The sequence below is a fragment of the Paramormyrops kingsleyae genome, chromosome 18, assembly GCF_048594095.1.
Source record: "Paramormyrops kingsleyae isolate MSU_618 chromosome 18, PKINGS_0.4, whole genome shotgun sequence".
Lineage (NCBI taxonomy): Eukaryota > Metazoa > Chordata > Actinopteri > Osteoglossiformes > Mormyridae > Paramormyrops > Paramormyrops kingsleyae.
Genome location: NC_132814.1, coordinates 13047097 through 13060312, shown reverse-complemented (window position 1 = coordinate 13060312; position 13216 = coordinate 13047097). Strand labels below are relative to the sequence as shown.

At 46.5% G+C, this 13216-nt stretch overlaps 1 protein-coding gene across 10 annotated transcripts in view; it reads right to left on the bottom strand.

Moving 5' to 3' along the window:
* The window catches only part of nbeaa (neurobeachin a), a 174111-nt gene that overhangs the window by 53345 nt on the left and 107550 nt on the right, over positions 1 to 13216 (bottom strand). For 9 of the 10 annotated variants that reach the window (XM_072702183.1, XM_072702177.1, XM_072702179.1 and 6 more), the window contains 3 exons: positions 13062 to 13126; positions 11676 to 11784; positions 8841 to 9007 (listed from right to left, as the gene is read on the bottom strand). In XM_072702183.1, coding sequence (XP_072558284.1) covers positions 8841 to 9007; positions 11676 to 11784; positions 13062 to 13126 — 341 coding nt within the window. Of the gene's footprint in view, positions 1 to 7769; positions 7777 to 8840; positions 9008 to 11675; positions 11785 to 13061; positions 13127 to 13216 lie in introns of those variants that run through there. The other variant, XM_072702181.1, reaches the window with a different exon arrangement.

Genomic DNA, 13216 nt, shown 5'->3' with positions numbered 1-13216 from the left:
AAAGGTGGAAGCATAAAACACAAGCCAGTCCCACCTCCTTCACGAGGAGGCATGATTAAAATAACCCGCTGAAAAATTCATCGGATCGACTCCCAAAGCTCCCAGAGCAACTCGTGGAAAATTGCATTTTTATTCATTATTAATAATGCAGAATTGGGACAGCTGGATAATAAAAAAACACACACAGACACAAGAACACAGACGGCTCCATGATTGCAGCAACGACAGCGAGGAGCTGCGTGATGTTACGGCTCGCAGCTAATGCAAACCATTAAGCACCAGCATGGGCGTTCAGTTACTAAGTGGTTTTCAGTTTCGGGGGGGTGGGGTGGGGGTGGGGGTTTACCAATTTCAAAGGCCTGCACCATTTCTGCACAAATGGGGGGGGCTGGACAAAACTGCAATTAAGCAACACCCCCTCTGAAATTCAGTTTAGAAACAGTCAAAACAAGAGCAGTGATTCAGATCAGTGTTAGAGCAGATGACTGCAGCAGAGAGCAAGAGAGAATCTCCCAGCAGTATGGACACGTGCAGTTCGTCTCCGTCACAAGCAGGCCTTGAGGGTGGGGACTGGAGAGGGATCTGTTAGCCACCCCCTCCCCGTTTTGCATCTTCAAGTTTCATTAATAGGAACATTGACATAATGAGGACATCTATCCTTCATCCAACAAACCAAACAAAGACAATGGGATGGTTCTTTTACAGATGAATCTCCTAACCACACACATTCAAACATAGCAACACGCACACAATATACACTAAGCACAAAATATAACACAGATGGTTAAAGATAATTAAGCTATCAAGTTTCTTCAGGGTGTGCCAGTCAATTTACACAGCAGTATTCAAAAGTCTTAGGCAGTCCAAGAAAACAACGTTTAAATGATCTTCTTGTTGGCGTAACACTATGATATTATGTCTGTAAAAGTGTGTCAGCTTAACCATGTGGAGCTGGTGGAGAAATTTAACAAACACTTAGAATGGCTGAGATGCCCCTGAGGAGAGGTTTGGGAACCAATGCTGTGATCAGTAATGTTTTGGAGAACAGAAGAAACTGTTTTTGCTCTTTTAATTTTTTATTGTTAGTGCTAATTTGCATTTGTTCCAATGTTAAACTGTGTTCTTTTTGAGCATACACACACACACACACACACTTGCATGTCTACAAACTGCAGACATTACAGCAACACTTGGATCAGCCAGTTCACAGAGCACAGTGCCAATCCCAAGTTCGTCTGTGGGTCTCTGGTCAGGATTCTCAAAAACGCTCAGCTAAGAAATAGGAGAAGAGAAAGTGAAAGAGAAAGACAGACCTGGGACTGTCTGGAAGCCAAAAGGCCAAAAGCCAATCATACCTGTATAAGCAACAAGACAAACGGCCATTCTCGATAGGGAAAGACTGGGCAGGCCTCTCTGTTAAATGACATCATTTTCCATTTCCATTAGAGCAGCGGGGTTTAACTGAACCAGAACACTTGCTAAGAAACTGATCTCTCGTCTTTAAACAAAATTAAACACTCCAGAAACTGCCAACACAAAATTACAGAGAATGATGAACAAACTGATTCTAATCCTCTCGTCTTTATCCAGTACATGTGTTTTTTTTTTGTTGCCAGTGGTTATTCAGAGGGGGAAAATATAAACGGAGCTTTAAAAATTAAAAATTCAAGACTGACTGTGACTTGCACTCAAAAATAAATAAAAATAAATCTCCAGACCTATGCAAAGTTCGCCAATGCCTGTCCTGTGTGTCTTTGAAAGCGTGAATGTGTCTATAGGTTTCCTCATTTAAATAATAAATTAACGTAATATAGATGCCAAGAATGGTTGCTATTAATATTCAGATGTTTTTTATATTATCTGGACTGACGTCAAGCCATTTGTTGCATGTGTTTGTGCGTTTCATCTCAGAGCACCTCGACCGTCATTACATCAGGCCTGGCTGTGGAACAATCAGCCAGAGGCAGGGGTGTCAGAGGGGCATGGATACCCTGGCAGATGGGGGGGGGGGGCAACACATTACAGGGGCACCTGAACACGAAAAATTATGTATATGCACGGAGAATATCAAGTCTACGCTCTGCAAATAGCATCATGGGGATTCCCCCCTTTTGGTAAATTTAACAGTGGGGTCCCCCCTGCTTGGTATTTCTTCAGACTGAAAGTGACACCCCTACTGGGGTGCCCCAATGTGATATTTTGTCAGGGCCTCAGAATCCCTGGCCATACGATGACCGAAACTGCTTCGAGACTTGAGGTCAGAGACTCCCAGCATCATCTAAAATCCTCAGTCTCTAAAACTAAACGATTTGCAGGGAATGTAAAGCGTGGGTGGCAGTGAAGCGGTTAAAGCCCCAGGAGCCTGCGTTGTATCACCCGTGTCCCCTCCTGCGAAGGCAGATCCGGCCTTGAGCCCCGGAACGTGGTTCTCATTACTCTCTCCGATTTTCGGCACCAACTGCCGCGGCTGCATTTCATGCGGCAGCCGAAAGGAATTCTGCAAGCTGACGAGGAACAAAGAGTGTATGGGGGGGGCGGCGGGGGCTTGGAAGGTGCTTTTTAAAGCTTTTTAAAAATGGAGTACCACAGACACGCACGCACGCAGCCCCCACCGTCATGTGACCGTCTGCCATGATTCGCACCTCCGACCATGAGCACACCCGTTACATAACCACAGTCACCCCATTCAGAGCCAGTGTACTAAACGGGAAACTGGCTGTTGAACGCATGGTTGATGGAGTAGACAGTGTATCCCGCTAATCTAACTTCCTCCAAGAAGAGGCAGTGACATCATTTTCTTGCTAAGATGGGCGGCTTGCTTAACTCTCTGAAGCTCCTTCATATCTATGTCACAATACATTTCGGAAAGCTAAGCACGATTCAGGTCCCAGGCATGAAGGGCTGGATCCCGCTTGTCTGCAGGTGACCTTTCCTTCTTTGTTTTTCATCAAAAAAAATTACAATACTGGTAAAATTCCCCGCAATAAATGAGCAAAACCAAATAGTCACCAGTGCCGTCAAATACCCACATGAATTTTCAAACAGCATTTAAAATATTCTGTCACAGATAACCTTAAAAGCACATGACCGAGTGGAGTAAACGCATCATCAGCACTGCACAGGACTGAAAAAAAACATTTTAACAGCCTGGATCGGCTGACAGGGCTTCCATCAATAAAACGAGTATATAACAAGTTTGTTACAATTAACAGTTCATATTAAATAGCACAAGTTTCAGTAGCAAAGTTTATTTTCAATAAGTGAAATACTTCAAAGTATAAACAAGAAAACTTTATGTCTTGTTCAGCCAAAAAGAGCAATATATTTAAAAAAAAGCCACTCAGCACTCCAAACTCCTCTCTGAGCCTCACACTTCTACGCTAGTTGTGAAACTATTTCTTAACAGACTAAGAAGGGTATCACTGCCACTCTGACCTCTCACCTTTGACCCAGGTCTGAACATGATGACACCTATGGCTAAATCCTACTCATGCAGGGCATGGTGCAGAAGGGCCACCCCCCAAGACACTGAAACATCAGCCCGAGGAGAAAAGGAACACCTGTCACCACCCAGGAGGGTCTTCTGATTCACAAAGAGGAGAAACATCCTCTTTGATTAAGAATCTGGCCACAGAACAGAAACTGTGAGGAGTGATTAATCTCCATCCCCAGGAAGGCCGCTGCAAGTCAGGTGGCTCCAGGCCAGGTCAGACTCGCAGACACCAGAACCCAAGGGACACAGTGCACAGTTAATCCTCATAGCAGAGGAAGTATTACCTTTGGCTGGGCCACTGAAGCGTTATGAGAGCCTGCACGGGCAGGAGAGCGAGAAAAGGAGAGCAAGGAAATCTTAAGGAGAAACAATTACATGGCCTTTAAGTGATTCCATTCAAGGGATAATGGAAATAAATGGTGCTAATCAGTAGCTGGTCTGTTAAAAGGGCTCCGCAGGCCTGGCTTTCATCAGGGCTATGATGAACCCGGGGGGGGGGGGGGGGAGAACACATGTGTCAGCGTCTGCATGCCAGTGGAACTCAGATAGAAAGCGTGTAATATCCCGCTCACAAAGAAAGCATCAATTCAAGACCAACAAAATGCAACAACCCACACTGCGTCCCCACAACTCCAGACACGGAGCAGAAAAGGTGTTACCCTTAGCAAACAGGCCTGGGAGTGCAGGACAAAATCCAGTGAGGCTTGAACTGATACCACAGGAAGTGACCTCACATAAAATGTCACATCTGTGCTTTTGAATAGCCTCTACTCACTTCCTGCTCCATGATCAGCCAGAATCAGTTTACAGACATGTGAACCCTCACTATTCTTAAATTTTGTCATTTTTGAGGCAATTTTCCCTCCTAAAAAAGAGGCATAGATGAGGTGGTGGTAAGGATATATCAGAAACCATCTGTCTGATTATAGGAGACCCCATTTTAATGCATCCACTCTCATCCTCATACTGTCATAGTGAAATAGGCTTGTCTATATTGAAGTCAGGCTCACACAGGTTTGCTAGTATACATCCCTTTGACTACTTTTGTCAACTGCAGACTAGGGCTGAACGATTTATCGATTTCAAATCGAAATCGCGATTTGAAACAACGCAAATAGCAAATCTCAAAGGCTACGATTTAGGAAATACATTATACGTGCTCCCTGTGCGACAGTCATGCTCACCAATCAGAAGTGGTTCGAGCCGAGTATACGCCCACAAACAGCAAACACATGAAACCCGAAGAAAATGTTGCATTCACGGTGCGGAAAAAATACTGATTCCGCTACTGAGCTGAAAGTGAATCGCCTTCCTATTTCATGGTCCGAGATTGTTCCAGAAAGGTCCTATCATCAATAAAACCGATGACCTCCTTTTAACCACCAGCAGCGACAAACTTCAGCGTATCACACTTTTTATTTTTGTTAATGGGAAATTGCATTAGCATAACCCATCAAAACAACAGAGACAGTCAGTAATCCCCACAGCAGCGGAGTCTGTGACCCCAGAAAAGCCATAGAACCCATAATACAGTCGTGTTTATGTCATATGTTTTTGAGCTCATTGATTTAAGTATTGATTTCCATAGATTAATCTTGTGAAATTAATCTAAATCCCACAACAGTAATAAAATAAAAGCCTCGCTTTAACATAAATACTAAAAGAACAGATCGCTTTAAATCGCTATTACAGTTGGGTATGGGCACGGTCTTATTATTTAGAAAAGACATTAAAAAGTGACGCATATAATGTTTTCTCCTTCGTTTTGTATTCGTCAGAGCAACAAGGCAAAGGGATGATAAGGCGCTTCAGTCGAAAACTGCATTTTACGAGCTAATTTCAAATAAAATGCAGGGTTGCCAACTCTGGTCAGCTGCCTGAAGTGAGGCTTTCTGTTTAGACGAGTCTGCACATACATTTACGAGTTTTATTACATTATTAGGGTTTGCAAACTGCCCTAAAGTTTTTGATGCAGCTAATTCTAAGTTCATAATGGAATAATTTAGATTTGCCATAAGATTTCTTGTGTGAGAATTTGAAAGCATGTTACCCAAACCTGTGAGTTTGCAAAAAGGCGGTTCTAGTGTTATTAGGGGACCAAGCTGTTTGCTGCAAGATCGCTATTGTTTTTCTTTTTGCTACAATTGTATTCATTATTACTTTATTTAACTTAACACACCACATTTTTAAGTTCTTATCCTTGCATTAGAATATAGACCAGTTCATATTTTGACGGTATCTCATGTGGTAATGCTGCGTCATATGTTTTAAATTTATCACACACTTAATATTGAACTGAAGCTTGGCGTATAAAAAATTATATCGCAAATGAAATCGTAATCGCAATGTCTGTCAGAAAAATCGCGATTAGCTATTTTCCCCAAATCGTTCCGCCTTACTGCAGACCATCAAAGACATTTTCCCTCAGAACAACAGGACCCAAGGAGGCTGCTACCACACTGCTTCTCAGTCTCAGCAGTGACATTTCCAACCCCAAAGGACAACAGGCAATACACAGTCATGAATGAGAAACCATTCATGCAGCTCACATGTTCACCATATTTGCCTTTTACTTCACTCAAGGACAAAATAGCATATCCTTTACTGGGACTTGGACCTCAAAAATGTAGCTATTACTATGCTGCCTGCTTCACAAAGCTCTCATGTCAGGATAAACAGAGTTGGCATCAGAAAATCAGGTGTGAGTAATGTTGAACCCCAGGGGTTTTTCTTTCCCCCTACTTGGGAGTTTTTGGCTCTCTCCTCCTTCTCATCAGGCTCTCTGAACAGCGCTATATAAAAATACACTGAATTGGATTGGACTGGTGGTGAGGGACAAGGAGACATCAATAGACTGCCTCTGTCAACCTAGCAGCAGTGGAGCTGTTAGTGCATCTGTGCACTGAGCTCACCAGCACACCCACTGCCATTCAAAAAAAAACAAAACAAAAATCCCACCTCTCATCAGGAGGTCTAGGGCTCAGGGTTAGGAAGACAGCAACCAGGAAAAGAGAAAAAAAGTTCTTTCCTAATAATAAACACATATAAATCCAGCTGTCCATTTTCAATGTGATTTATCAGTAAAAGGCAAGAGTGGCAGTCATCATACGGTAGGAATTAATCCAGAAAAGTACCAGTAAAACCAATGATTTTAATCAAAGGTTGGGATCAACATTTCTCTACATATTGCTGATTTTCTGGTGCCGACTCAATACAAAGCACATTCATCACCAAGCGATCAAAAAAATAATAATTCAGAGAAACACTCATCATGGAGAATCCAGCTACTTTGCGTTTTGATGCTGTTGATAAACGTGGTGCCTGCATATCACGCATGAAAGGCTGTGTGTTTCTGCCCCCATCCTCTGTCCTCCAGAAACACCCAAAATGGCATTCTTCTGAGTGGTATCATTAACAGCCTGCAGATGTTTTCTTCTGGATCTTTGAGTAAGAATACTACCATGAAGGCTAAATCAAGGAGTCCACCACCCTCCAGGGGAGCCTAAGCTGAACCAGGGACAACGACATTGCATGCTTGACCTCCAGGTTTTATGGTGTAGGCGTGGTGATTAAAGAGCACAGCGACCAGTTATCCACACATATGAAGTACTAAGAAGAGACCTCTACAACATCACATGGGAATGCTGGGTGCATTCCAGAACATTAGGGGCATTCTGGAACATTGGGCATGTTCCAAAACATCAGACACCAATCACATCTAAGCTCTAAGGGATAACTGCTTGGAGCCTGCTGCTATTCCCTGCTTACGAAGGCCAGGAGAATCTTTTCCAGGTGAACATGCTGTCCATCATTTTTCCAAAACAGTTTAAGTTATGCTAGCTCAGAGCATGGACATAATTGCTTTTGGAAATAAAAGAAGGGCTCAAATGTGTTTCCCATCAATAAGAGTCTCCGCGACAGAAACAAGTTGCCCACAGATGACCCTAAACAGGAAAACAGACCTACAGAATGAGGCAAAAATAAACCTACCCCAAGTTCCTAAGCCAGATTCAATCGACAAACACAAAAGCCTAAAACGAGGTTGTAACTTCTTAAGCTAGGACATACCGATCACAGTGGTTTCTGTGGCTACAGCAATTTGCTTCATCCACTCCTGGACATTGTCAGAACCCAGCAGTCCCATTAAGCCGCTAAAACAGCACAGTTTATGTCCAGAAACAAGCACTTTGTGGAGCGTCTAAAGACGATTCCTGAAAAATCAACACTCAGCTGTAGAGTGGTCATACCCAGCACCAATCCTGCCTTTGCCCCTTACCACTGAGAAAGGGAGTCCGACCGCCTTTGCCCCTTACCCCTGAAAAAGGGAGTCCCACCGCCTTTGCCCCTTACCCCTGAAAAAGGGAGTCCCACCGCCTTTGCCCCTTACCACTGAGAAAAGGAGTCCCACCGCCTTTGCCCCTTACCCCTGAAAAAGGGAGTCCCACCGCCTTTGCCCCTTACCACTGAGAAAGGGAGTCCCACTGCCTTTGCCCTTTACCACTGAGAAAGGGAGTCCCACTGCCTTTGCCCTTTACCCCTGAGAAAGGGAGTCCCACTGCCTTTGCCCTTTACCACTGAGAAAGGGAGTCCCACTGCCTTTGCCCTTTACCACTGAGAAAGGGAGTCCCACTGCCTTTGCCCCTTATCACTGAGAAAGGGAGTCCCACTGCCTTTGCCCCTTACCACTGAGAAAGGGAGTCCCACTGCCTTTGCCCCTTACCACTGAGAAAGGGAGTCCCACTGCCTTTGCCCTTTACCACTGAGAAAGGGAGTCCCACTGCCTTTGCCCTTACCACTGAGAAAGGGAGTCCCACTGCCTTTGCCCCTTACCACTGAGAAAGGGAGTCCCACTGCCTTTGCCCTTTACCACTGAGAAAGGGAGTCCCACTGCCTTTGCCCTTACCACTGAGAAAGGGAGTCCCACTGCCTTTGCCCCTTACCACTGAGAAAGGGAGTCCCACTGCCTTTGCCCCTTACCACTGAGAAAGGGAGTCCCACTGCCTTTGCCCTTTACCACTGAGAAAGGGAGTCCCACTGCCTTTGCCCTTTACCACTGAGAAAGGGAGTCCCACTGCCTTTGCCCCTTACCACTGAGAAAGGGAGTCCCACTGCCTTAGCCCCTTACCACTGAGAAAGGGAGTCCCACTGCCTTTGCCCCTTACCACCGAGAAAGGGAGTCCTACCGTCTTTGCCCCTTACCACTGAGAAAGGGAGTCCCACTGCCTTTGCCCCTTACCACTGAGAAAGGGAGTCCCACTGCCTTTGCCCCTTACCACCGAGAAAGGGAGTCCCACTGCCTTTGCCCCTTACCACCGAGAAAGGGAGTCCCACCGTCTTTGCCCCTTACCACTGAGAAAGGGTCCCCCATGCCCCGTGCTTGTTTGTCAGGATATTGAGGATCTTCTGCTTCAGCTGATTGGCCGTCACATGGTCCCGGTGCTTGGCGGCGCTGATCAGGTGATCGCACATCTTCTCCTCCTCCTTCCTGTCCGCTGCATACTGGGCGCAGTTGGACTGGTGGACGGTTCATTGAAGAGACAGAGAGAGGCGAGACAGAGATGTGAGGTCTCAAGCTTATCATACCAAAGGCTGATCCACACAACCTTTCACACGCTCTTTAAGATGGACCCGTAGGAAAAACTATTACCAGATGATTCAATGGACAGCTACAATTTTCAGGGAAAAAAAAACAGCAGATCATTATTTGTAGTCTAGGGTAAATGTTGAAAGGACTTTATTATATAATGATGTTAGAATGATCTTAACAAGACAATACATGGACCCTAGGTCATGATGTTAGAAAGTGCGATATCATACCCATTGACTTAATCACAGAAGACCATGGAAAGATGGTCTCTCCTTACTTAGGACAGCATCCCCACATGCACTGGCGTGTGATGTACCCATGATGCAAAGGGGGCGGGTGGGGCAAGTTGTGAACAGCAGCCCCATGACGGCACGTATCCAAGCTGTCAAGGTTAATGGACCCAACAGGAAGCAGAAACGGGCACCCTGGGACAGGAGGGCAGGCGATCAACTGCTCACCACTGAAGTCATTTATTTGTCCCCACAGAAAGGGAACGGGAGGGGGCACTAATTGTCTGTTATTAGACCAGCTCATTAAGTACCATGTGGTTAATGACACCCATTCATCACAATATGTGTGCACTGGACAGTGCTAATTTATTAGTGATGCAGCGCACCGTATGTGACCGATGCGTGAAAATGCCGTGGGGGCCATTTCCGCTCCACGATAAAAAAGAGGGACAGAGGAAGGGTGTTCTCCAGGCGTGAGACCAGGCTCAGCCTGAAGGGCACAGCAGTGTCTGCACAGGAGGCCGGCCTACTGCCCCTATGAGCCGGCAGCACTGATCTGGAACGGCACAGCGGAAACACAATAATAAAGAGAAACGTCCCCCAATGGCCCTGCATGATGGAGAAGACGGGGTGGGCGGCTCAGCTAATATCCCAAAATCTAATTTGCTAACAGAAGCAGAGAGCTGATTGAATTTCCTGCTTTTATATTCGAATCCTGTCAGATATTGTACCTCAGCGCTACATCCAAAAGACACATAACTCAATCTGGCTGCTTGTCATCTCCGCTTAATGTGTGCCAAGCTGACGGGACAGTGGTGTGTTATTCATCAGTGTGCAGGAAGAAATGGGGAGGGGGGTGTAAACAGGTTGCGAGATACAGTATCCACTGGACGTCCCGTGCCAGAGTCTGGTAACAAGGAGACAACGGTTGCCAGGTGAGAGCAGTCGGTTGGCTTCAGTTCCATGCACAGATACTTCAAGGGGGGCAGTTGTTCAAATGTAGGGGCGTGAATTAAAGTACAAATATGGGGGCGTGGCTTAAAGTGCAAATGTGGGTGTGTGGCTTAGGGTGCAAATGTGGAGGCATGGCTTAGGGTGCAAATGTGGAGGTGGAATAGAATCTTGCGGGTGTGGATGGAAGCGGGACAGAATCTTGCGGGTGTGGATGGAAGCGGGACAGAATCTTGCGGGTGTGGATGGAAGCGGGACAGAATCTTGCGGGTGTGGGACAGATTCTTGCGGGAGTGGGACAGATTCTTGCAGGAGTGGGACAGATTCTTGCAGGAGTGGGACAGATTCTTGCGGGAGTGGGACAGAATCTTGCAGGTGTGGGACAGATTCTTGCGGGAGTGGGCAGAAGCGGGACAGATTCTTGCATGTGTGGGCGGGAGTAGGACAGAATCATGTGGGTCTGGGACAGAATCTTGCAGGTGTGGGCAGAAGTGGGACAGATTCTTGCGGGTGTGGGACAGATTCTAATGGGTGTGGGACAGATTCTTACAGGTGTGGGCAGAAGCGGGACAGATTCTTGCGGGTGTGGGCAGCAGTGGGATTATAAATTCTATCTTGCATAGACCTCTAGGTCTAAGAACTACTCAGTTTCCTCTCATGATGTCTGTTCAATTGATTGATTAAAGTCCGAGGTTAAAAAAGGAAGAGAAACCCCAAGACCGACAGAGCAAGTGGCTCCACCTGCTGTATGACAGTGACACTGAGATCCTCACTGAGATGTTTTGTACTTGATCTTTGCATAACTTACTTCCTTATCTGGAAAAGAAAAGCTTGAATACCACCACTGCCAAACTGTGTATACTAGAGCATAATTTACTGCAAAGTAATGAGCGGGGCTATTATCCCCCCCCCCCTCCCCAGTACAGGGCACAAGAGGGCAGCGTTAACAATGCCTAGTGAGTGTGTTTCTGATGGAGACTCTCCCTTCTCAGTTCTCCTCTGTTTGCTGGAATGGTTGAGCGCATGGAGACACAGGGAATTCGGAAAGATGGACAGGACACTCCCGCAAAACGTTCGGCGGTTGGGCTGTTAAAAGCAGAGCGTGCAAATGTTAGCGGTGTAAACAAACACAGAGAGGCCTTCTCTGGGAATGGCATGTGGCTGCGTAAACCTAACATATTACCGTGGGGGGGGGGGTTTACGGGCTTGTAAATTCAGGCAAGCCTGGTGTAACACCCATTAAACACAGACATAAATCCTGGCCTGTGAGTGCTGGCCAGTCTGGAGGGAGGGGCCACAGGGCCTGCGGATTTTCATAGAATGCCAACGAACCAGACGATACCCTGACAGGTTGATCTCTTACAAACTCCACCCCGCCACCCCCCACCTCAAACACAAGGCCCTTCTATGCTACCTCAAACTCGGCGTGCTTGTGGACGTCCTCGGCTCGTTGCCGATTGAGGATGAACTCGGCCTCATTGGCCACGCGCACAATGTGGTCCTTCATGGCGTGGCACAGCAGGCTGTGGGCACAAAGGGATGGGAGAAGGGCACACAGTCACACTATCCTGCCCCCTTCAGATGCAATACCGCCCAGCGTGTATCTACATTGTCAGCTGCCCATGAGGACAGCTTCCCGAGGGCCGTCTGTGTGCTGGTTTTCATTACAACCAATTTCCCCAGCTTAATTGGCCCAGTTATTAGTTATTTATAACTCCAACCCCCCAAAAAAATGGCAAACCCCCCTCCCCTCCCCCCCACACTCTCCTCATTGCCCCAGGGATCAGAATCCCACTCGCTTTTCACACCCAAACCCATCGCGTCAGCCCGCCATGAGTCAGGAGAGGTTCCAGACAGACGTCAGGTGGCTGAAGCAGCGATTTTCTGGTCTCCTGATTTTATCATCCAGAGCTAAACCAGCAAGAGGACAGATGCAGGGATGCTAAGGCTTTGTTTGGGGGGGGGGGGGGTAAGCATAGCTCAAGAACATCTGAGCCTGGTCAGGTAAAATCAGCCCAACAGAATCTGCAGTAAAAAAAAAAAAAAGATTTTTCTCTAATCAGCTCGCCACTAAATGAGCGTAATGCAGCCAACCCAGTCACCTGTCCCATTAATTCATTTGTGCCATGTAACTAAAGCAGATACGAACCCAGGCAAGAAGGCACACCTTAAGGGCTTCCTCTGCCACAGTGTACCACCCAAGAGCCTGCCAAGTGGGGGCAGACTCTTGAAAGGGGGGTGGCAAGGAGCAGCTTGAAGAGGCCCATGAGGATAGGGGGAGGGCAACAGATACAAGCGGGTTAGGATGGACGTACTGTCCTTCAAACCAGCACTCTACTGAGGATGACCCCAGTCAGGTTGCTTAGTGGGGGTGTGCAATAACAGATGGGGAGGCAGATGGGGGTCTAAATTGGCCCAGCCCAGATCAGCACACAATCCAGGGGTATGAAAGGCAGGGGTGGGTCACTGAAACTAAATTAAACAACTTGCCTAATAAATAATTGGGGTTGGTTAAACTGGGGAAACGTTGGACTATCAGACACAAGTACAAGTGTCTGCATCAATCACTGGGCAGTCTTTGGGAGGCCAAGCGACTGACTACGGAACAAGCCAGCACATTTTTAATTAGTCACTGCTTTCAATTTCTCTTTTGGAAGAAATTCTTAGCGGTCAAAAAAAAGTTACGATTATGCGTGTTAAAGAAGTGTAAACACTCTAAATCAGGAAGACATGAAAGGGGTGCCAGGGGAGAGAATTTATCGCATTTTTCATGAGTGGATAAGAGAGAGTGCCTAATTACCGCCCCTCGTTGATGAGCTCAATGAAGGCCAGGCCTGCATTCTTCTGGATGGAATTCTGCCACTCCTGAAAGACATGAAACAAATCAGTCAGCAAAAAACAAAATTATAACCCTGTACAGCTTTCACAGTGCAAGACCAAAGAACACAGACCAGT